Raw genomic sequence first — 26,252 nt, 5'->3', positions numbered from 1 at the left:
CTCTCTTTTCTTGTGCCGTGCCTCTCTCCTGTGAAATGGCATAAAAGGGTCAGATTCTCACTTTTTTACGCCTGTCATTTCCATTTCTAATCCTCCAACGCTATGTGTTGGCTCGCGCCAGCGATGCAGAGCTCTGAGCAGCACCCACCTCACACCCAAATACTGGCAGGCTTTTTTGTTGATGCGAGGTTGCACAGGTGAATATAGTAGGATGGTGTGCATTTTTTCGTATTTGACAACATATATAAACTGTTTAAAGAGACAGAGAAAGCTGCAAAATAGCCAAGAGATGTAATTACAGTATACTGTGAGAAGGCAGTGTTAGATCATACACATGGGTTGGCTGCTGGTAACACTTACCATGCATATACATAATTACATAGGCTCAAGAGTTTAAAGAAGATTACAAAACATTATATTTGCTTGCCAGTTAAAATATAAATATAATTCAAGCTGAATTTTTGTCTCTTTTTATATACTGTAGGAACTCTAATCAAATAACTACATATGTGCTATACAGGGAAGTGTCCTCTATCCTAAAGTAAGTAAAGACTCTAAATCTTGATAATTCATAAAACTAAATGATATAAAAAAGCTCCAAAGGAAAATACAACCATCTTTGATACTTTTTGATAGTACTGAAAGAAACACTGCAGCATGTATCACATTCGTCTACAGATAAAGTAACTCAGTAGCTTTGATATATTGTAATTATCAGCATTTTTAAATAGTCCCACCCCCCACTCCACAAAATAATATATTTTTACAGTGGTAGGAGATGGGCCAGATTACTTTTATGATTGACAACCATGACCTGTAATGGCAGCTCGATGTCAGCTGCACTTAAAATGTGATAAGATATTTATAGACCAATTATACAGTACCTTCTCTCACACACACACATGTACACACACACACACACACACACACACACACCTGTGCACACACAACAGTGCAGAAGCCAGGAGTGCATGCAGATTGGCACATTTTAACATGGTAGACAACTGTTCGGACCGAATAATGATATTAATGAACTCAAACTTTGTGCAAGCCCGTTTTGTAGTATTCTTACCCTGAATCTCAGAAATGCGATCAAAATCCATTCAAAGCGCCATAAGACTTTTCAGAGTGTAAATGGGTCTAGACACTATAATCACACAGTAAGTAAGTATACAGAAAAGGAGCTTCTGTTTCGAATAAAAATATTATGAGCTATCTTTTTAGAAATAATCCTGTTTTTTTGCTGAATGCCAACTAACAATAATAATTAGAGGAGTTTGTATAGACGGAACATTAGCTTAGTTACACAATTCAGAATGATTCATTGAGTTTAAGTATTTTGAATTGACATACTTTAAAAAAAGTTATTATACACTTTTTAAGCTTCAAACAAACAAAAATATAGAGGAATTTTTGAAATCGAGTGACTTTATTCTTCACAGAAGAATACACGAAACAAACAAAAAGAAGAATACGGTTACTTTCAAAACAGATCTGTGGGAGGAACCTTCTGCAGACAGAAGGAGAAAGACAAGTTTAACTGATGAAGAGATAAAGAGGCAGGGAGAAGCAGTCTATGAGGACGTGGAATAACTAATACAAATAGTAAGAGAATGTTTGCAACTGCTAAAGCATGCCAGGGGATTAGAAATGTGATGTCCCACCTCTCTAGGCCTCCACTCTTTCTTACTCTCTTGCCTCATTCTATTTCTTCTTTGTGAGAAATAAATCAAGCCATTCCCTCTCTCTCTTGTTGTCTGGGTGGATGTTGCTAACACTGCAGACCTGTCAGTCATTCATCTCTAGGGGAGGCGGGCTCAGTGCCTCAGTTGGGGGGGAAGTGACTGAGGAGAATGGTTGATTGGCAGAATCAAGAGGGAGAGGAGACAGTGGGGTGTAATGCTTAGAAAGTGGAGCAGAGGAGCGCAGAGAGAAGGATATGGAGCGTAAACAGTCTCTTCAGGAGATACAAACAAAGGTGGCCAGCATATGAGAGAGAGAGAGAGAGAGAGAGAGAGAGAGATAGAGAGAGAGAGAGAGAGAGAGAGAGAGAGAGAGAGAGAGCATACACTGAAGCTTTCTTGAGTCAAGAAAAAGGGCCATTTTTCCACAACAGGGCAACACCTGAATGAAAAGATAAGCCTGGACAGCTGGATTCAGTATTACAGTATTCTTTTTTTCCTCTTATGAAAAAGACCTTGTAGGAGTGTGAATGAACAGGCTAGAAATGGTTTAAAATACTGGCTGCTGGCATGATGGGAGCAGACCAACCAGACCCAAAAGACTGGTTGAGCAGATGTGATTGAGAAGAACGTGTTAAAAATACCTGCTTGGGGGTGGTTACGTATTACCACTTAAGTTACAGCTAGAAGGTAAAATCAGATCTAGCGGTGGTGAGTTGTGAATGTTGGCATGTGTGTAGTCTGGAGGAGGATTGGTCATTTTTATTACATAACACGTACTTAACAGTTTCAGAATTTAGGAGAACATTCATGTCATATGCGTAGGCTGAGGCTTCGTGAAAAAATTGGCATCCTCAAATGTCGTCTGGTACCTGAACACAGCTACAGTTCTTAAAGTTCTCTGCTATAATTTGTGCGGGATCACTGTTAGACTTTGAGGTTTTCCCAAATCCAGAGGGTTATTCTTTTTTGAACAACTAGGAAGGTGTTAAACAGCAAGCAATAATGAGGTGTTCTGGGGATTGTAGAGAGAATATCAGTCTAGTACTGGACTGTCATTCTGTTTGGCGTTGAAACGCTGATCCTTTAGACACAGGGCGCCCAGGTACGAAGTGTCAAGCTCAAGGACAGTTTGATGGGGACGGAGGAAGTCAGCGGTGAGGGAGTCAACTCTGTGACCTTCTTGTTAAAAGGGCCTCTCTACTTACTAGACGTCACTACTTTCAGTGATGATGATTTATTGTGAGCCAATAAAATTACAAGGACATTAACGTGGTGGTCAAAGATTAGTGTCATGAGAGTTGGTCGTGATACTTTAATCAAACAAATTTGGCTTATCTAAGGCCATATCATTGGGGATGGCAAATGAAGCAATAAGTGGAATAATGTGCTCAGGATCAAGCCAGATTTATGGATATCATGTAGATCATTTTAGGAAGCTGGGTTGGAGGAGTTCTCCAATGCCTTGGCAATGATTGGGGTGTTAATGGACATAGAGAGGTAACTCAGCTGTTTGGATGGTATTACAAGGCAGGTGTGGCAGGGATCTCTCTGAAAGCTGGTTGTACGGATAGAGAGGACTTGGTATAATGATTCTTTGCAGAAAGGCTGATTGAAGTTATTACTAAATATCTGATTAGCCCTGGTAATATTTTTGTCCCAATGAGGCTGGAACTGGTTGTCAGGTAGATATTGATAATATAAATCGTTATATTCTGTAGATATTCTGCATTTCATTATTCTTATGTCTATTAGAGTTCAGGTTGTGCGAGATCAGTTTAACAAATACTTTCTGTGAGAAGTTTCTGTGAGAACAGTCCGGTTGTCTGTTCCTCAAGGTTCCACGCTCTGCACTACAACACTCACACCTGTTTATCAGTATATTGACATTAGGGAAGCAGACTGGTCGTTGCACGTTCCAGCCTTGTGAGAAAAGATGAGCACACGATTCTCCTCCTCTTAGAAATGTTAGAGCCAATAGAATGATGTTCATGACGGAAAACTGTATTAAAGAGCCAAACTTCCGGCTGTTTGGGGTGTTTTTGGACGGTCAATCTGCGTGTTGACTGGACGACTCACTGCTATCGCGATTGCAGTATTTGTTACTCTACTTGTGATCAAGGAAAATAAATTCAGAGAACGAGAGAAGTTGTTTGACTAAGTTCTTCTGGATGCTACACCAGTCATCCAATAATTAGTACGCATTAACAATGGGTTGGAGCAGTGGTTCTCAACTGGTCTGGCTCCGGGACCCACCATCACCCCTTAATGACAAGCCGCGACCCAAATCGAGGAACATTCTCAACTTCACAAATTTATTTAATGACGCTAGAGAGGGAACTATTCCCTCAATAAGCTGCATTTTAATTAAAAAAACAAAAAGTGCATCTTCAGGACACGAGGTATTACAATTTACATAACAATTCAGAATCTTCAGCCATTTTTAAACAGACTCAACAGCATTCAACAAGTCCAACAACTAAGAAGTATTTCAAAAAGACTCAAATGACCTAACTTTAACTGAGAATACACACTCACTGAATCTATGGCAAACACTTTACTATGGGAAAAGTCACTGTCTTGAGGAGCAGCTTTTCCACAAATTCTAAATAAATTAAACAAAAAGTGCAATTCAAAAGGATTCATATTATACACAATGTACTTGTCTTGTAATTACCAGTAGGTAAATACTGAAAAACATTTTTGCTTTACAGAAAATTAAGCAGCACTCAATTCTCCTCACGACCCCCGAGTTGTTACCTGTCATGCAGGCAGCGCCATCAGTTGTAAATGTTATTTTCAGTAGGCTGTTTAATTTAATTATCCTAAAAACCCAGAGTCTCCCCCATATCAGGATATTTTGACCCAACCTGACACACACTGCTGAAAACATGGAGGGACAAGTGCAAAACAAGTCTAAACCAGAGCCGGCTTTTCCCACCAAAGGCCTGTCCCACCAGTTGAGAATCACTGGGTTGGAGGGAGAGGAACTGGAAACTGTTATGCGAGATGTATACATTTTGTGGGAGCTGTGAAGCTCAGAAAGCCCCAGGCAAAGATAGTACTTGGGGCCAGAGGTGTTTAAAAAGGCGTACGGTGTACATATACACATTACATTCAAAGAGCCCCTGGCCTAGAAGTGAGGCAAGTGGGTTTTGGTAGTGAGAGTCTAGAATGGGTCGTGTGCTCTAGAGATGCCAATGCAGCATCAAGGGAGATGTGTGATATTTTTTCTTCTTATCTGATCATTTGTTTGTTTTTTATTCAGTCTTTTGTGTAAAGCTTTTTCTCGTGAAGAATTCTTACAGGAATTCAAAATGCCCTAAAACTGTGATGAATAAATCAATATAAAGTGCATGTTTCTTTCTATAAGGATTCTGTGAAAATTCCATTTAGGTGCTTGTTGTATCGCATTATTGGCCCCTGTCTATATGGATAGAAGACCTTGGAAGAGTCTGGCTGTGGTGGCTGTGGATGTGGCTTCACGTGTGGCCCTCACACCTTGCAAGATAAATGTGCTGCATTTGTGACAGTATGCTACTTTCTCCAAAGGTGCCAAAGAGGTGAATGCAAGTGGGAAGACATTTACAGTACGGAGCTCTCTGCAGCTGCACGTGGACAGAAATGATGATGGAGTGGCCTACACCTGCAAAGTGGACCATGTGTCACTTAAACAGACACCACAGCAAGCCACTGAAGTACTGGAGGTCCACTGTGAGTGTACATACTGAAACATGCACATACTCAAACATACACATTGAGTGTGTGGATAAGAAGATACATTAAAGTGGAAGTTACTAAGAATGCTTTCACAGCTGTAGAACCCTGTTGGCTGGCAAAGAGGATGTAATACTTTATCATTATTATAATGACATATGATAAATCGGAGTAATTTTTTACATTAAATCTTGAATAATCTGTCCTAAATAGTTATATTCCAATCATATTGTGAAAATTATAGGATGTATTTAACTCAAGGGGATGAACCCTTTTTTGGCTAATTGATTTTGAATATTTTAGTTAAATAATATGATGTTAATATATATATGTAATCCTGATCGTCAGTTCTCACTTCAAACCTCTCTGTCTGTTCTAGATGCTCCTTGTGTGCAGATTATCCATTCCCTTGCAGTCCCCCAGGAGGGTCAGTACTTAAAGCTGGAGTGTGTGTCCAAAGGAAACCCTTCGTAAGTCACTCAAACTCTGTATACGTTTACGTCAGCATTATATATAACACTTCAGACAAGAAAAAGAATCATACCTTGTTTCTCTTTCACATCCTCTAACCTCCCAGGCCAGATCCTGTGATGTGGACAAAGGACGGGGGTGAACTTCCTGACCTGGACAGGATGATTGTAGAGGGGAGGGAGCTCACCTTTACTTCACTCAACAAGACAGACAATGGCACCTACCGCTGCGAAGCCGGCAACCACCTAGGGACCAGCAGTGCTGAATATGTCCTCTACGTCTATGGTGAGTTTAAAGGAAAGGCTGATGTGGGTAATTGTGTTTCATGTGACCAACTCCAAAGGGATAATAACAGAGAGACATCTTCATCAGTTACTCGTTTGAAGCATCGTACGGATGAGGAAAAAAGCTGCAATGCAGGATGCCTTGGACTCCAGTAATGCTCCAAAAATAGGGGAACGTATGAACACTAGCTCCAAACTCCATTGCAAAAACCTGGATTATAATACATCATGATCTGCATACTGTATCAGTGCTAGGAGTGATTAGTGTGGCCAGTGTGGACACAAATGCCACCAATGCCTTTTCTTTAAATAAACTTGCGTCCCAGATGCTACACACACAGACACACATACACACACAGGATAGAAATATGTGAGGGTGGCAGAATTTAGGGCTGTGTTGTTAGAAATATCATCATTACAAAGATAAGTAATTCCTAGTAACGCCAGAGGAGGTGGGGCATAACAGCACTGAGGGAAAACAGATAGCTCTTCTTCACTACTTCTCAGCCATTCGTCTCCTGGCATTAAGGAATAATGCTTAAAAATTGGCAGAGCAGTGCCACATCTCTTGTAGTTCCAAATCTGATGAACATGAGGGAAAGCTATGCTTTGTCCTTGATAGATGTACAGCTGTAACTAACCACATGTGGAGCTGATGGAGGAAGCGACTAATGCCGAGTTTACACTACAAGATTTTAGCCCTGATTTAGCACTTGCTGACAAATTTTAGAGATCAGCGACAAAAACATCAGATCAGAAGCAAATCGACGCTTGTTGATATGACCAATAATCGCTATGTATAAAATATACTGTCGTGTAAAAATTGTTTTAACTGTCCGGTGAGAGTGCAACATACGAGGCAAGGGAAACATGTATTACAACTGCAGACCAGGCAATCCCTGCTTCCCGCATCTCCCCAACCATTCTCTCCTACATATTGTTTTCCTTTTCTTGTTTTTGCAATTTGAATTGCTGGCATCCTGCGGACATCCATTTTAGGAAAAAAGGATTCCTGTCTATAGCATGTTCTTGCATCTCTCGTTGTATCACTTCTCGCATTTGTTTTGAAGAATTGTCAGTTATTCGTAAGAGTGAAATATCTTGTAATATCAGAGACTGTATAAAAGAAGAGGTCGTAGCCACCATGACTTTGCCAATTTGTTTGTGGACGGCCATTTTGAAGCTGCAAGTCTAGCATTTTGACCATTGCCATCTAGGTTTTTTCTTAACCACAGACCATATTTTTAGATTTGTCTATTACAAGGTAGCCATGCCCTAAAAGCATAAGCTGCCTGATCGTCTACTGTACTCTAAATGGGACTGTAATTTACTAAAGGAACATCATGCTGTATTGAAGAAGACTTGAAACTAGCGATTGAGGTCATAAACTCAGTGGGAAAATGTTTACTGAGATAATTAATCAAGGGAGAAGGACGGTAATCTAAAATTCTAGTCTAAAATCTTCTAAACAAACTGACTTCTTTCTGTAACCAGTGAAGTTGCCCCTTGCTGGCCATCCGAAACAGAAATAACACATGTAAACTCATTATTTCTCCAACAAGAAGCTCTTAGAACTGAGAACTTGACTTTAGCCATGCCATTACACAAATTAAAGACATGGACAGTCAAGTGCTTTATTAGATCCATGTATGAAAGTAAGGATGTAAATGTCAGAGAAATATAATGACATCTTTCTAAATCAAGGGTTTTTTTATGGCTTACAACTTGATCTTCAGCTAGCAGCACTCTGGTCTCTGCAGAATAAAATTAAAAGGGGTAAATTACAGGTAAGGAAAAGTTCAATTTAAATGTAATACAACTCAAACTTGACTTATGTCGTCACAGACGTATTGGGGTTTTCATACTCATTCAGATGCTACTGTGACAAGACAAATGTAATGATATAAATGTAGTCAAACTTTTGTATTTACCGTGTAAAGACTTTTTTTTAACCATCCCAAATGCAGTAATTATAATGTTTGAAGTTATGTTACTAAGATATTTATTGAAATACTTCATGTCACAAGTGCCACATTTGCATTCAAAGCCACAAAACAGGTCAGCACTACAGGACTGATGAACACCATCTGATATATTTGATATATTTTCCTTCACATTCAAATCTTTTGCGAAGGCTATATTAAAACAAAGAGAGTTGTGAAGTTCACAAGCAGAATTTGTATACAGATAAGAGGACTGTCTTCCCATTTGAGAACAGCCAAGGTAAAATACAAAAAGAATGTTGTTACCTCTTTTGATACTTTATTGGTATACTCAAATAGATATATCAGAGCCTTTATTACTTAAGCCGTAAAAGTGTTTAGTTATATTGCACTTCCTATTACATGACATGCACACAGACACAATGCCTGTGTGCATGTAACAAGTCATTCAAATGTCAGCTGAATGTAACAACAAGAATAACTAATGCACATAATGGCTGTGATGTTATTAAACTGACAAATTCTATGCTGCAAAAAAAGACAATGGGATATGAGAGGGTCAAAGAGGCTTATTCATTACCTGTTCTTTTAAAATGGCACACAGTCTGTTCCCACCCTTCATTAGTGATTACCACACCTTTTAGCCTTTCACAATTGCTGCCATAATTCTTTGAAAATACCTTTTTAATGGTTCCGCTTCAACGAGGAGACGTTTTCTCTCTACCCTCTTTCCCAGAGACATGCACTTAGCTGCTTAGTGATTCACGCTAAGGCTGAAATGTCACTGAGACACGCAGGACAGTCGACCCTGAGAAAGAGTACCTCTGCCAATTAAAAGCCTCAAGCTCATCGTAAAAAGCAATGCGACACAAACATTAAAGCCAGCGTGGTAGTGTAACCTCATTAACTTTGTCACAAAATGTTTCAGTCCCATTTTTCCTGTTGCTTTATTATGTGAAAGTGAGAAACACTGCCTTGGATGAAGCACTGTTACTAGTATGCTGTAGTGAGAAGTCAAAAAGCTTCGCATTGTAAAGATGGCTTGGCTACCTTCATCTAAAATCCTCCTTGCAAACCTGGATCATTGGCACCATTGGCACGATTATTTGTTAGATGACTTAAAGTTAATCCTGTTCTCATGCTACAGAAATTACCCTCATATTTAAAGACAGAATATATGACATTACAATGATGATACAAATATAAAGTTGAGGTAAACCTAACAAAACTATAAAATGGCATCACTCATATGGCAATTATGCCTCTGCGCCAGCGGTCGCCGTGGCTTGAGGCATTACGTTTCTGGGATGTCCTTCCATGCGTTCGGTCCACTCTTGTGAATGCAATATCTCACAAAACGCTGGAGGGAATTTCTACAAATTGGCACAAATTCACTTGTGAACTTACTTCTGTTCCATTTTTGTGAAAGCAGTATCATAGGAACAACTGGGGGGAATTAAAGAAATTGTCTTGTTCTTGATTCTTTATACAGTTAATGCTTAACAGGTACAACGTAAAAGTACATGTGAGACATTCAGCTCCATGTCTTAAATATAACGGCAATGAAAGCAAAGAAAGTACCGGTAATTGAGAAGCCATACAAAAAGGATAAACAATTTAATTAATGTATGTCGCGTAGTACATCCCTTTGCATCAACAGTATCTCATTATTGCATTTCAAAAAGTGTTATCAACACATTATTGTATGCTTTGAATTGTTTCACAATCATGCCTTTTTTGCTTCCCATTATCATCAAATGTTTTGACCAGTTTGTGTTGCTTTTTTTAAAAGTATATAACTGTCCCCATGTGAATTCATTTTTTTGTTGTTGTATTGTTTTGTGTATTTGTGTCTGTCTATCCCCGCCCACCAGACGCCCCCACCACCCTGCCTAAATCCACCACTCCCCCCCTACATTCCATCCCTCCAGATCCTACCGCTCTATTAGGCGCCCACGCCTCAGACCCCACAGTCACTGGCAACAGAGGTACAGTACCACCCCACGCATATCCACAGCTCCCTCAGCATGCCACTGTGTATTCCCGCTTCCCTCTTACTTTCATATCTCCTCTGTCCTATTACTTCTCTCTCAGCTATGTCTCTGACTCAACCATGTTCATGCCTCATATGAACACACAGAGACATGGAAAATATCTGATGCTAAACATGCTTCCTGGGAAAAATGTATTTCCTGTCACCCTTGTTTTATTTTTTATTCTCCCTTTAGGATTGTAAACATAAACTGTGTGTCTTTTTGATAGACAATGACATGCATGTCCATTGAAATTGACCTGTTTTGTGTTTTTACATTACGTATATTATTCAGATTTCCAAAGTCTCTAAGACGCTCTAGGTCGTTGTATTCACAAAGAGTCTAGCTGTTCAAATACACAATCTACTGTTCCCTTGGCCTTTCAAAAACTTCAGTACTGCTGTGCCCTGAAACCTCAAGGAAGCAAATGTCATGTCCAACTGAAAATGTCTGGCCACTGGAGATGTCTCATCATGACTCCTAATGCTGTTCAAACTTCTGACTTCAAAAGGACTTTTTCAGAGAGATGACACAGCAGCCACTACGTGGGCATCTTACTGCTAGTTGGTGTTCTTGGAGAATCTATTTTTGTGTGATACAAACCTTAAAGCATTATTATATAGAATTTGAATAAGGTAAACAATTATATGAATGAAATGCTGGGAGGCATAAAATACTTCTCCAATTTCAAACACCTCTCGTTCTTGCAGAGGCTGATGACATCAATTTAAACTTTAAAATCTGTGAGGTCCTTGGAGGTTGAATATCACTTTTCTGCTGAGGAAGAAGCTAAAGCTATTGTAGAATATGGAGGGATACTAGCTACATACAGTTTACCTCTAGAGGAATATCTGCTGTGTCTTGGACAAGGTTAAAGACATGGTATTTGAGTGGCTCACTGTGTATAAGTCTTCGCCAGAAGGTCCCTTGTGCCTGCATTGCAGTAACCCATGAACCCGCTGGTGGTCTCCAGAAAGATGTTCTCAATGGGGATAGAAATACTGGCTTGGGTCATAAAAGGAACAAATTGAGGAACTTGAGAATGCTGCCAACACAGTGGAGGCACAGTGGAAAGGCTTCAGGGAAGCCTTGCCCTTCCTTATGGTGTAGGTCACTGAGGTGGTCAAAAAGCCCTGCAGTGATAAAGTGACAGATTGATGGAATTTACTCTGAGGTGTTGACATTTCTGAATATTCTGCTGTCATGATTGACATGCCTGCTTGGAGGTTGGGGACAGCAACTATGGAATAACAGATGGATGGTGGTGTTCTCATTTGTATGCCTCCGGAGGCATTATGTTTTTTTGGGTTGTCCGTTCGTCTGGTCCATTCTCGTGAACACAAAATCTCAGGAAAGCCTGGAGGGAATATCTTCAAATTTGGCACAAATGTCCACTCCGACTCAAGGATGACCTGGTTATATGTTGATGGTCAGAGTTCAAGGTCCCTGCTTTCAATTCCCAGCATGTCCAACAGAACTAGTGCATTTAAATGGTCCAGTAAAGCGCTTTTCTAGTCTTCCGACCACTCAAAGCACTTTAACACTACATCATTCACCCATTGATGAGAGGAGCTACCATGCAAGGTGACATCAGGATTATCAACCATGCATACACCGTAGGCACAGCTACAGGAGCAATTTAGGGTTGAGTGTCTTGCTCAAGGACACATCGACATGGGCTGGCGGGGCCGGGGATCGAACCGCCTAACCTCTGATTGAAGGACGACCCTGCTCACCACTGAGCCACAGGTTGGTTTGGGCAAGATGCCTCTGTGGAGGCTTTAGTACAACCAACTGGGAGAAGACCTTGGAGCAGACAGACAGACATAATATACATATATTGAGAGCCCCAGAATCCTTGAGGAGGAGCTGGAGAACGTGGCTGGGGAAAGGGAAGTTTTGGCATCACAGATCGACAGATGGAATGGATGTCACAAACCTCTGGGAAGATATATTTTCTATGAATCAATTTCTCCGAATTTTATCTGTATGATACAAACATCTATTCGTCGTGAATGTACAGATTATGTGATTTTACATTATTTATTTTAAAATATACCTTGATATACCAGCAAATTTATCATTGGACAAAAAATAAAAAGTAAAAATTAGAATTGTTTTGTTGAATTCCAGTTTGTCTAGTCTGCGACATTAAAGTAATACATTGGATTCTTAAAGTTGTTACAATATGATTATACATCTTTAACACATAATTAACACTGTATTTGTTTTGCAAAGCATAAGAATTCAATCCCAAATAGAAATAAAACTAAATAGTATTAATACATAATACTGTCTTAAATTATCTGTATTTTGTTCTGCAGTTCTCTTAAGCAGCTTCATTCAGTCGGTTTTCAAGAGATGTTGTTCACTTTCTCCCTCTCAACTTTATAATGCTTCACAGTCACATTCACTCAGAATACTTTCCCTTGTTTCACTGCTGCTTTCGCTAAATTACCATCTTTAAATTCCTTTAAGAGTCTCGAGTCCCTTTCTACCTTTCCTCTGCTGCTTTCTATCGAAGCTTTTGGTTCACTTGTCTCTCAAGCACTTCTTCTCTTCTTGACTCACATCTCCCCACATCTTGTTGGATATTCCTCATCAGCATGTCTCTACTCTTCTCTGATGTCGGTTTGTGTAGTGCAGAGACACAAGAGAAGCTGAGCCTCTTAGTGTATCTTCAGGGAATCTAAATATCAGACTCCTTCACTGTGTCCCCAGTCACAGGATACTACACTATCTGCTTTCATGTGTCTACTTGATTTATTACCAGGTCTTTTCACAGGCTCTGGATGAAAGCAAACAACTGTGGAGCTGTACCAGCCCCATGACGTTTTGTCTTTTTAATAAAGTTGTCTTCCTGTGCAGATGAAATACACAGTGTATGTTCGGCACCACAGCATGTTATGCAGACTATTAGCATATTTTATATCTGATGAGCTCCTTTGCACCTTTCTCTGTTCTGCCGTCTTTCTTATACTAGTGTTACATCTTTCCTCTCTTGCCCTTCATCAGCACATGATCATCACAACGGAGGCTTCTTCCAACAAGAAACTGTTTGAATGAAGAACAGAGAAGCAGAAAAGAGATAAGCAGTTGGTGTTCAAAATGAGCAAATAAAGAGATTCAGGATCTTGTCACAGGAGGGACTGTAGATGTACAGTGTATTGGTTTTCATGATTTTAATGGCGTAATTAATTTACAGTCGGCAAGTTCATTTCTGTGTGGATGCAGCCACCTGACTTATTTTTTCCATCACCTTAGACATACAGCTTAAGCATGCTGTTACTGAAACCTTCAGTTGAATTCCCTTGAGATATTTAAATGGTGGAGAAATGACAATGAATGACAATATTTCTAAGCCATCATTACACTTAATTAGTTGGGAATATAGTAAACCATGTGTGCAAATGTGGCTTTGGGGGTCAAATAAGTGCCAGAGTGGTAAGATAAAAAATAAAAATATTTGACTATGAATATTCAGTGTGTGCTAAGGCCTTGATTATACTCCCAAACGTACTCTTTAACTGACAGCTGCAGACACCACTGACACCATCCACACATACCGCACAGTCACAACAAATTGGCAGTCCATTGATATTGCACAGAGCCTGCATGTACACCCTTTGATGACAAAATGTATCTGACGGTCCCTTGCGTATATGCGGACGCTGAATCTATAATTTTAGCTTCTGTCTCCCAGACTTTCAGAGTCAGCACCTCAGTTGTACTTGAGCTCCTGTCGTATTATTGTTGTGTTGCAAGACAACAGACGGGATTTTTCAGGACACATGAGTAAGAGAGAAATTACAAATATTAGGCTATAAAGATATATATGTTATATTAGCTCACTTCTCTTTGCCAAAAAATGTATGGCTGGGCAGATTTTTCTTTTCAAACAGTCACAGTTTCTGGAAAGATGATGGTAGTACACAGTTAATACTTAATGTGTTTTTAACTACAACAATTTGAAATAAAATAAATAGACTTTTTCATTCAAATGTGGTACGTTTTCTATGGATTTCATAATACTGCCAGACATGGGGCAAAGAGTCCAAGTTCAGCATTTATATTGGTATAAGGTATGTCATACTTTGATCTTCATACGCCCTGTTGGCTAGAACCACAACCACAGACCAATCGGAAAGCAAGGTGAGGATGCTGGACTACAATATACATATAAGGCCTGATCATTAGGCCCCGGGGCAAAGGTGGCTTTCAACAAACTGGATGTTTATATTTATCCAGAATAAAATAACTTTAATTGTAATTGTAATTAACATGTAACATGTGATTCTACCTCATTACTTGTGTATAACTGTTTTGGGGATATAGGGCCAGGGGGAAAATGACTGATTGAAGCCCAGATACAATAAGCGTTGTTTTTGTGCTTTTCAGGTATGCCAAAATTAGCCCGTTAATTCACCAACAATATATCATTCTGCACAATCTCAGAGTGAGAAAGAAACAGCATTGTTGCATAGAAATTACTAAAAACTGTTTTTCCCCATGTACATTTTTTTTTTTTATATTTTGTCAGCTGAAAATGAAATGTGATGTTATTTTAAAATATGATTTTACAATCATAGTTTATTATCTGTCTACTTTTCTTGACTTAGTGGCAGTAAGTATTAGTGGCCAATACAATAATGCACCAATGGAAGCATTATTTATGCTTGCAGCAATATTAATGAATAAATACTTCATACTGTAGACTCAGGTCTGTAAATGGTAATTTAAATTTGAATAATCCAAGTCTTTAACACTAACTGTTGTTGACCTTTGTGGTCTAGTGTAAAGGTATGCGAGAAATTCCTCTGTTTTTTCATCCGCACTGTATAATGCCAGGACTGATGCATAACTGCAGTCTGTGATTCACTTTATTAATGAAGTGCCCACAGGTATGCCCAACACACACACACACACACACACACACTGCTTCAATGGCCCAGCCAGCCTTAATGGCTATAATAACTCTTTCGCTAAGTATCAGAGGTCTATGCAATGTCATCAGACACCCCCTCCCCACGAACACACACACACATACACGTCCGTCCCCCCACCACCACTGAGTTCTCTAAAATTTGCCAAATGCTCTTTCATGGCTTGCAAATTAGCTTTGACCTTGTGTAGCTGAAAGGTTGAATCATACACAAGGGTTTCTTTGGTGTTTCAAATATTTACTATTCGCTTCTCATAATCAGCATTCGTGTGGCCAACCTCAGCCCCTGTAGCCTGATATTGGCACAGAAAAAGGGCCCACTGCAGAGAAGACAGCAATTATTCATGCCTAGTGTCTCTGCCTGTGGAGAGGACAGAAAAATGAAAATATTACCCATTCACCTCCTTGCCGAGTAAGAGTTCTCTTTTATTTGGTCCATTTGTTGTTCCTTTATAGGAACAGAAGATAGAAGTAAAGCATTGTACCAACAACCTTAATCAAAGCATGTACTATAACATGGAATATATTGCTAAATTGTCTCAAATCGATTCCAGAGGGCTGGTTGCTATCTGAGGCTTTAACTGTCCGTGGGGTCCAATGGAGGTTACTAAGGCCATCCATAACTATCATGGTCTTTATGGTTTAAAATAAAAAAAAGATGTTCCTCTTTTTAAGTTGATATCAGTGACTGCACACTACGAGGAGAATCAAGAGTGGAGCAAGGGATTGGTTAGGGTTCAAAAGTTGGGATTGGTCTTAAAGTGAGCACTGGCCGAAAAGATGCATAATATAAATAAGACAGTAAAACAGAACCATTTGTATCCTGTTTGCCATACTGGGACTTGAGCCAGCTGATCTATGACGAGACTGCTCAAACTTCAAAGCATTAATCTGACGTTACCTGACAGTAATAACTTCACCTCGGGATTTCCTTATAATGGTCACACTTGTGCCATAAGTTCCAACATGTAAAATATGTTTTGATTTACCTCTAAAGATATTTTCATATATTTGAGGGTTGAAAGCAGTGGCAGGTGAACACACATCCTTTGTGTAGTATGATGTGGTACAGGCCAGTAGCATATCTATCAGAAAAGTCAAATATAGTTTGAAGCAGGTCATTTGTCTCAGTCAAAGGTGCTGTCTGGGAGGACATTGTTGTGTTTTTGATTGAAAATAGTTTATTGCTATATACCTGTGATACACCCTCTTCTTTTTGAGAATCAACATTGGAAATGAACAACCCATTAAATAAATTTTTACAAAAACATGAATTTTAGAGGTTTGCCTTCGTTCAGCTCTTTATTTATTCTGAATGATTTTCAACACAAGAGGCTGCAAAACAAAAGCTACAGTACAAATGGAAGGTCAGACAGTACAAGTATACAGAATAAAACAACGATCCAAACTGTGATGCCAACATTAAATATCAAACACAAGCTAATAAGGTCATTTGAAATCTTCCACTACCAAATTGCACATCTTTCACATTTTAAAAATGGCAAAAAAAGTTGAGTTCAAAAGAAAACTGAAAACCAAATCAACTGAAGATGATGAGACAGATAACTAAAATTCCTTGAATAACATGCTTAATAACATAAATTTTAGGCAGACTGTTGAAATTACAGTGACTATTACCGTTTCAAATTATTACGGTATTAAAGGGGGAGGTTGAACTCCACAGGTAATGTTTTATGCCTTTAACCCCGCTTTCACCTATTCCCTGCTGTGGACCGAGGACAAACCTTTTGTGAAAATTAAATTAGAGAGGGGACAATTTCCATTGCTCGGAGGGAGTCGTAGCTGCTTTATTTCATTGCTATTGATCTTGTTTTAAATGGAGGGTCCAGGTTAGGCCATATGATGAGCTAAATACATATATTCTTGAGGGCAAGTGTCCAGGGCAGCTGGTTGGTTTATGTGCTTAAACCAGAAAGGGCCGGGTTCAGGTTGCAGCATCCCTGAGGGGGTGAAATGGTTAAATATCGAGCACTTCCGACCATCTTCTCTCCATTTTCTCTTCCGCTCTCCACCCTTCCCACCATAAAGCTGAGGAGCGCAGGAGAAATTAAAACATAATGCAAAGGTCTTTCCACTTATTGCTGGGCAATTATTATTGATGGCCTGTCGCTTTCACTCGCTTTGGGGAAGAATTATAGCAACAATTTGGAACAAAGTGTAGAACGGAAAAAGAGCAATCATTAGATCCTGGGGCCAGTGTTATGAATTACTTGTAATAGCCCTTCTATTCATTAAATCTCAATGGCAGGGGACACATTCAGCAATTTTCAAGAGGCACTCACATGCACACACACGCATGCGCAGAGAAACACACACACACAGATAAGGTAGTCTAATTTTCATTTGTTGACATGAAGTTGTATTTAGTCTTCTCTGCTTGTTTCCCTCAGGGGGTTGTTGAGCTTGTTGTGGCAACTTGCTTCCTCCAGGATCACTCATCGTTTCAGTGTGGGCTCGTTCTTTTCTCCTGGTCTTGTTCTGCTGTTGGCTCACGCAGTGCAATTCTTCCAAGCTAACCATCAGCATGATGCAGTTTATGTATCTGAAAAAAGAAGAAGCAATATATTTATGATTAAGTTACCACAAATTAGAAACATTGGTGTCATTGGTCATCTCCCTGCCTCGCTGTTTTGATGAGGTTATGGATTTTGCCGAAACGTAGAGCTGCTTTGATAAATTGATTATTGCATGCAACTTAATGAATTCGTATGATTAATTATCTTGCTTTGCTTATAACTTCCTGCTGTTACCCTGCTGACCACAATTTCTTTTCATTCTGAGAAGAGAGAAGGAGGTTGTTGAATATTCAAGATAGTGTCCAAGTCCATGTGTGGGCTTTATTGAATGATTAGCAGAAGTAATTTGTTTTCAGAATCTAATTAATCCACTCTGACCCAGCAAGCAATAACGTGCAGGACACACACACACACACACACACACACACACACACACACACACACACACACACACACACACACAGACACTTGTCTTGGTTATGTCGCCTCTTTTCTGTCTTTCTGACTCTCTTTCTCATGCATGGCTGCATGCATTCAGAAGTGTATGCACATGTGTCTTTCAGCCCTCTCCCCAGCCTCCAGGGACTCTTTCATCTTGGCAGTAGAGCCAGCATTAGATGCAGATTGGTGAATTTCCAGTCTCAGACAAAAAGTTGGGCATAATTGACTCATCGAACAAGTGAAGTCTGCAGGCACTTTCCACCAGTCACCCCTTAACTTTCATTCTGTTTGCAGGCACCTCTTTATTTTGTCTCTAACTTTAACTTACCACTATTACAGTAGATTTGATGCAGAGTAATATATGTGTCTTTATGTTTCACTATAATGATGTAATATGGAGTGTAAAGCCTTTAGAGGCGAACCGTTAACGTTTTCTTTATTTTTGTTTTTTGGTCACCGTTTATTTCAGGTAATCAGACTGTATTGTATGAAACAGTAACTGGTTTTAAAAATAATTTTTCAGGAAGTAAAAAAAAAGAATGTCCTCTTATTTATTTTTGTTTGTATCGACAACTTCTTTTTATTTTGTTAGTACCTAATTGATTTCCGGGATTTGCCAATGTTTTTTATCGCTGCTCTTCTCTCAAGTAACAGAACATCTGACAATTGATCAAGAGCAAGAAAAGAACACAAATTGTTTATCCCACGCAATTAAACAAATGAATATCATATAATCACATTTAGATTACTATGTGTTTTAGAGTAATTATAATGATTGGATTAATAAATTAACAATGAATTTACTGCACAAAACTATGAAGAAAAAAAAGATGTGCTCTCTCACACACACACACACACACACACACACACACACACACACACACACAGAGTCCTTGACCCACACCGCAGACAGCTCCAAAGCCTATGCTTAAGCTAGCTGTTGTTTTATTGATCCGACAACTGAAACCATTTATTCACAGAGCTATATCTATCTAAGATAAAGAGGAGAAGTATTCCAAAAGAAGAAGAAAAAAGATGCCTGTAGGACATAAAAAATAATTTGAATATTCAAAAATAATACCAGTAATACCAAGAGAGAGAGAGATGTTAAGCTGCAGCGAAGGCCATTTGAGTTGCATGTGGATATGTTTCTAGGATGCTGAATCTGATAAATTGAGATTGTTAATTTAATAGATGACTTTAGATGAAAGGCAGAGCAGTACAAGTTGTGCATACTTTGCTGAACCTAAAATGTTTTAGTAAAACTAATGTATTACAACAGTTTTGATTAGAAGTATGTTCCATGTTGTCAGTCTGCAATCTGGCAATACTGACCAGATAAAGCTGTTCATGTCTCGTGAAGACAGAACAAATATAGACAACTTTAATGGTATATTCATAAGAAAGATTCAGATAATCAAACCAACCAAGTCAAACATTTTGGTACCTAATGCAGTGAATTCTTATATATGTGTTCATTTGTTACATTTGAAGTCATGAAAGCAATATTTAATTCAAGCTTGATATTGCCTTACATATAAAAGCCTGATCCCATTCATTTTAAATTGCCTATTCATTTTAAATAGCGTACTAGTTAAACCCTGGTATCAGATCGGTACTCAATATCGGCCAATACCAAAAGCCCAGGAATCTGAACCGAAAGAGTCCGCTTGGTGTGTGCCAAGTGATGACCTGACAGAAGAAGGAGGTCGGCAGATTTTTTTATATGGATTCATCATTTCTCTCTAGCTGAGTTCTTGATGGAATATTTGAGCTTTCACTTGAATTGATAATGCTCCTTTGCACCAAGGGCGTAGGTTTGGTTTAAACATGGCCGGGGACACATATTAAGTGTGTGTGTGTGGGTGGGGGTTTGTGGGTTTATGTGTACTGAATTTCCTGCATTTTGGTGAATATTTCTGCATCAATTTACGAACGTCTTTATTTATGTAAAGGAAACCACTAAATTCAGGCACCAGGTGAGAATTCAAAATATTAAAATATAATGGAACATAATGCATAAGGCTCTCAATCATTCTGTATTGCTTTCAAATATTAATTCTCATGGAGATCAAAATGTTTAATGTTTTTCTGCTGAACGAAAACACCTGTAGACAGGATAGTCTAATATTTTGAAGAAAGAAAATTGTAAAATTACAAGATTAAAGTCATAATATTTCAAGAAAATAAGAACTACCTATCCTATAACAACTACAGCTAACTAAATCCCACGGTTCTGTCTTATTGTTAACTTCACCACCACATAGGCTAATTCACTTGATCATAAACATTCAAACCAGGTCTATGTATAATTGTGCTAGTGAGCTGACGTTTGCTTAAATATTGGTCCATGACGTCCATATGCAAGCCCACGCCTTTGCTTTGCACATCATTTCCAAAATCCATATCCCACCTTGTTTATATCGATCTAGCACTAAAATAGTTTGTATAGTTTTGTCATGAACAGTAAACCCTTCTCTAAGTTTGACTTAAAACACATGTTTATATTTTGATATGCAGCATGCTTCACAATAGTTTGAGAAATGTTGTTATCAGATGAATGTAATTTAATCTTACTCAATTATATGACACCATATTTCCATTTCCAGCCTTCACACGTCCTCTTGAAAACCCACACAGTATCACAATCACATACCCTTTCACCGTAACCCCAAATGGCGAAACAGATCAGATGAGAAGTTAGTGGGGCTGTTTAAGAGCAACATTTTTGGTTCAGTCCGGCCAAGCAGTGGCTCACAGAAGCCTTGAACCCCTTTAATTTATTAAACAAGCCCAGCTCGCAAGGCCAGGCGACAAGGAGAGTGTTATAAATATTAAAAGAGGAGTTTGCTCTTCCACGCTCTCATATTAAATCGCAAAGAGAAGAATGTATGTGCCCTTATTAAAAGATAATGTGTTCTGGAGCCATTAAATGTATGACACTCCCTCTAGATCCTTCTCCTCCTTGTCTTCTTTCCTTGTCCTTCTTGCTCTAACTGAAATGTTTGCCTTTTCCTGTCCATCAATTCTTTCATTTTTATTTTTTGTGTGTCTTTATACGCCTTTGCTGTATTTTTCTCCCACGTGGATTAGACCAGAATACAAAAGATCGCAATCGATGAACCATGTTTTGTATTTACATGGTGTAGGTTGTGATGAATTCATGCCATCAGCTTCTGTTGCTTCATGAGTATCCAGTTGATGGAATACTACTCGGAAAATGTAACCTTCTGTATCGAATGCTCTCCCCCACTTGACTTGACAGATGCCTTAATCGATTTAGCATATGACTGCAGCAAAAACAGAGATACCGTCATTTTTATAAATTCCATTCAATATTCTTCCTCCTTGTTCAAACTTAACCCATTACTCACGATTCAACTCAACCACTGGCAGTTCAGTCAGAGATTCTGGAGTGTTATGCTAGCAACAGCTAATGTAGCCTTGAGCTGCTAGCCTCTCAGAGAAATGAGGAGAGAACTACAGTGCAGAGGTCGAGTAAACTCACTTATATCACCTCTGTAAGCGTAATTTTCAAACTTGAAGTCTTCAGCCCGAACCGACGCTGACTCAAATGGCATCACTGTGAGCAGCTCTATCTGGAGCTACAAAAGGCTTTATACAACGTTTTCCATAAATAGTACTCTTTGAGATCTGGAAAAGGTCTTGGATGGCATCACAAAACATAAAAACATCCATAGAGACTTCCCAAACAACTACTGCAGCCTTATCCGCCTTCCAGTCATTGATCCCTAAGCTCAGTATGTGGCAAACAACTAAATGTTCTACTTCTAGCGGTTTTGGAGCTGCGAGGAGCAATAGCATGAGTCATAAGTAGTGTACTCAGCAATGTGGTGGACAATCTGTGAGTGTATACAAACTGACTTGTAGCAGCTGGACCAGACAAGAGGCTCTGGAAGTGTCGAGGCGTTTGACCTACAGCCCAACCTCTTGGACATGACACCAGCATATTGCATGGCCAAACTGTGTCATACTCTATAGGCAGACATACGACTGCCATGGCTTCTTTGTGCTTGCTGGGTTGTAACAGCCGGACTGAAGCGCAGAAGCAGGACAGTATGATGGTAAAAAGAAAAAAAACACTCACCGTCCTGACAGATAGAGGTGAAGAGACACAACCATGTGTGTAACTAAACGCAGAGTCCTCGGCCTGCTGGCCAGTGCCAGGGGAACATTCCTCTACTCTCTGCTCCGCTGGCCAAGCAGAACCGTGGCACAGTGAAACCACGCCACACACGTCTGTGTGTATCAGCGTGTGTGTTGGTATGAGTGTGTGTTTGTCCACTGGGAGGCGGTGAAGTGTGACGGCCTGGTCACTCAGACCATGGAGAGTTATGGAGCGAGAGCAAGCCAGCTGTTCAATTTGGCCACATGGGCGGACACTGAAAGAAAAGGAGAATACTGAAGAGAAACAGTGTCTATATGAGACGTGTGCTGTATGTCTAAACCACCTTTCTATCACTGCTACCCTGCTCTGACATTGCCATATTTTAGCTATCATGAGCCCGCATACATACACAGAGTGACAGGGCACTATATGGCATGCCCTGGCACTCGGAGGAGGATAATGAGATGAGTGCTAATTTCTCAGGTGTCATGGACTGATATGAATAATACAGGATATCCCATTACCCATATCCCCCACCGCTGTCACTGTCAACTTTTTTCATTTGCCTACAGTGGACACCATCAGTTCCATGTCCTCACTCTAAACTTAAATAACCTACAAGCCAGGCTTTGTGGGAAAAAGAGAGCTGAGGTGAATAAAGGAAATAAGCTATTTTTTTAAATTGAGGGAAACCTTTGATGGGTTTTGCATGAAGCGTGAATTTGTTCATGACTTTGCTATCATTTCCACAGTTTTTCCAACAGCCAGGGACCTGTAGCAACTCTCTAACACCCAATTCATTTTCCTATCAACGATCCTTCCTCGCCAAGGCACAAAAAAAGATTGATCTTTCCTTTTTATTTTTTGTGTGATGATTTATTTACTGTGTACTACTATTCCACTGCCGCCCTGGTTTGCATGTTGGGGACTCCTGCAGCACCGTGGGGGTGATCCTGAATTATTCACTTATTTTTTCTCTTTCATTCTTTTTCCTTCATTTTTCAGGGTGAATGCGTGTCTGCCTGTAGCTGCTCTTTGTGTCAATGTGGTGTCCGTCTCTCATGCTCTCTCTCGCTACATTTTATTATTCTCAGAGAGCTAGGCAGCTCTGTTCCGAATGCATGATGTGAAAGGAGGGAGGAATGACAGCAGCTCATTAGAGCAGGAACGAGGTGGAAATAATCTTCTTTCTCCTCCTTGCTCTGTTTTGTATTGTCTGTCTTGCTGTTCCTCTGCCCTCACTCCATCGCCTCACCAACAGGCACCTTCATCTGCTCTCTTTGTTTCTCTGTCTGTCCTCAGATCCCAATGCTCTGGGGCAGCACGGCACTGACCATGCCTTGATCGGAGGAGTGGTGGCCGTGGTGGTCTTCGTCACCTTGTGTTTAATCATTGTTCTGGGAAGATACCTGGCCAGGCATAAAGGTAAAACCACAGTGGAGCATGTCTTACTTCTCCCATTAGACATCAAAGTCTGTGACATACCTGCTGTGACTGAAGGCTTAAAGGGTAACTTCAGTATCTTTCAACCTAGACCCTATTTTCCAATGTGTTTGTGTTTAACTGACTAATAGGGACAACAATTTCTGAATTTGGTCGAGTCTTGAGCGAGAACACTGTAGATGGCAGTCGCTCATAGGCTACAATGTAATCCAGTTGCGGCAAGCTGCCAGTGACATTTACATCCACTATAAGAGCTTGTTTCTGCCACTGACAGGCTCTGATTGTTATCACAAGTGGCTGACGTTATAAAAAGAGTCTTGCTCAAGGGGAAGTCTCATTCTAAAATCTTGCCAGGTGAAACGTGAGAGTACAGAAAGAGTAGCTTAGTGTTATCTGAAAGATGTTCAATGTTCTGGCTGAATATTTAAATGATTTAGACTCTGTGGATTTAATGGCATCCTGTATTTATTTGAGCCAGAGTACACAAATAAAGTGCTGAAGAGCTGCAAGGCCGCGAAGCTCAAGTGACTGGTGGTGTTCCTGTAGGTGCTGTGAACATTAGCCCAAAAAGGAAAAAAATGCAGTAAAGAGCGGGACCTGTTGCTTCCCGATATTAAAATTGTACAATGAGACTTCTCCTTAAGCAGGATTTGGACACAATAACAAACAGACCTGGGTCTAGCAAAATGTAAGGGGAAAACAACGTTGTCAGACACTTATGAAAACAATCGTATCCTGTCGGTGTCAAAAAAGTAACGTAACAGAACATTGCATAATTGCCCTCGCAGCTTGTTTTACAGCTGCCGGTTATAGTGTTCTCTTTTAATACAATTTCAAAAAGGGTTGTCCCCATTATTCACTTGGATACAAAAATGTGAGAATAAAGGGTTCAGTTTGAAAACCGCCTTTGAATAACCTTGGAGGTGCCCTTTAAGTCCTGCAAACATTGGTAGCATTGATGGACATGTTTCTTTGATGTGACCCATTGGGTTATTATATGTTATATTATAAAACTGTTCTTAGAGTGATGTAAAAGCGCTCGCAGAAATCATTTGTGTGGATCTCATTGATGCTTTTGACGGATTTTGATATTGATTTGCCCTCATATTGAAGCCTCATCTGCCATCATTGAGAACAATAAAGTTCTTTATCGATGCAGGTTTTTTACACACTTACTCTCTGATACATTTGCACATTTTGTGCTCTCCTGGCCTCTAATCATGTATTATGTATATGAATTATATAGCATTACTGATGTTGTCATTAGATGTGTTTTTCGCCCGAGGCAGTAAAATACCATGCAGGGCCTCTCGATATTTGTTTTTCTTGATCTAGAGTTGTTTTTTGTTTCCTCAGGAACGTACTTGACAAACGAGGCTAAAGGGGCGGACGATGCGCCTGACGCCGATACAGCTATTATCAACGCTGAGGGCAACCATGCACACGCAGAAGAAAAGAAAGAGTACTTCATTTAGACTGCAGAGGGAGCTGTGCAGCTCTCTCCTTTCCCCTCTTTCGATCTCTGTATCTCTTTTTCTCTTTCTCTCTCTGTCTCCCCCTTTTCTTCTCCACTGTTGACCACTGCCCCCGCTGTGTCAACAAAGAACCCGCAGGCGGTCCACAGACAGAGAAGTTCCTTAAGTGTTTTCCTATTATTGCCTTTTTCTATCTTTTACATATTGTCCTTTCTTCCTTTCTTTCTTTTTTTGGCAGCCGGTTTTCACAGGCAGCTTGCTGTTGCTGCCGAAGTTGTCCCCTTTCTCATATTTTTCCTCGTCTTTGACATGAATGCCTGGAAGTCTGTATAACTACCATGACTGCTTCTTAAGTGAGCCCTTCTGCATCTTCTTCCCTGTTTCCCTCCTAGCAGGCATCCAAACACATGATATCCCCTTTGTTCACACACGTTCACAAACACATATCATATATCACATCAACACGGTGCCTAAAAATACAGACGCCATTGAACTTCTGTCAATGCCTTCATGTATCGTCTGTCAGTAGCAATGTAAATGCTTTGTAGATGGGTTCACTGGACCATCATTTCATTGATTAGCTCACAGCTTTTGATTATACATTGCGTCTTTTTTATTTTAATGATGATCTTTGCTGTTTACGCCTTATACATGTCTATCACACTGAATATGGTACTTTTAGATCCACCTCCCCCAACCCCATCCCCTCTAAATAGACTTGTAATTAAGCAGTTGACCCTTGTAAGATAAGAAGAAGGTTTTGTGTAACACTGTAGCAAGGTTTGTCAGATAAGTGTGTAATATGATTTTCATTATTAGGGTAGGGGTAATAAAGGGTAGTGTGGTATTGTTTAAAACAGATAATACACACAGATGCTAGATGAAGCATTCCATCAAATAAACTCAATCAACTGTATAAAACCCATTTGCTAAATCTGCTGTACTTTTGTCTGTATATTCTTGCACTGTCGAGGCTGCAGTTTAGTGAAACACCAACACCTTCAGTGTCCTCTTGACAGCTTACAGTAGTTTGTGACTCACACAATGGATTCAGGTGTACAGAAGGAATGAATCTCCTCGCTCTAAAAGCTGTATAAATTGTATTGAAATGAGTTTAGCTTTTCTCTTTGAATATTTTTTTTTATGTTTGTCACA

General features: G+C 39.7%; 1 protein-coding gene across 1 annotated transcript in view; it reads left to right on the top strand.

Annotated features, from left to right (window-relative positions):
* Positions 1 to 25,097, top strand: part of LOC306753337 (cell adhesion molecule 2-like) — a gene marked incomplete at both ends in the record, with an annotated part of 189,283 nt that extends 164,186 nt beyond the window's left edge. The window contains 6 exons of the mRNA XM_079237209.1: positions 5,235 to 5,396; positions 5,779 to 5,869; positions 5,977 to 6,155; positions 9,972 to 10,085; positions 23,482 to 23,604; positions 24,979 to 25,097. Coding sequence (XP_079093335.1) covers positions 5,235 to 5,396; positions 5,779 to 5,869; positions 5,977 to 6,155; positions 9,972 to 10,085; positions 23,482 to 23,604; positions 24,979 to 25,097 — 788 coding nt within the window. The remainder of the gene's footprint in view (positions 1 to 5,234; positions 5,397 to 5,778; positions 5,870 to 5,976; positions 6,156 to 9,971; positions 10,086 to 23,481; positions 23,605 to 24,978) is intronic.
* Positions 25,098 to 26,252: the final 1,155 nt, after the last annotated feature.

The sequence above is a fragment of the Taurulus bubalis genome (assembly GCF_910589615.1).
Source record: "Taurulus bubalis genome assembly, chromosome: 2".
Classification (NCBI taxonomy): domain Eukaryota; kingdom Metazoa; phylum Chordata; class Actinopteri; order Perciformes; family Cottidae; genus Taurulus; species Taurulus bubalis.
The sequence above is the reverse complement of the archived record's forward strand: the minus strand, read 5'-3'. Positions and strand labels throughout refer to the sequence as shown.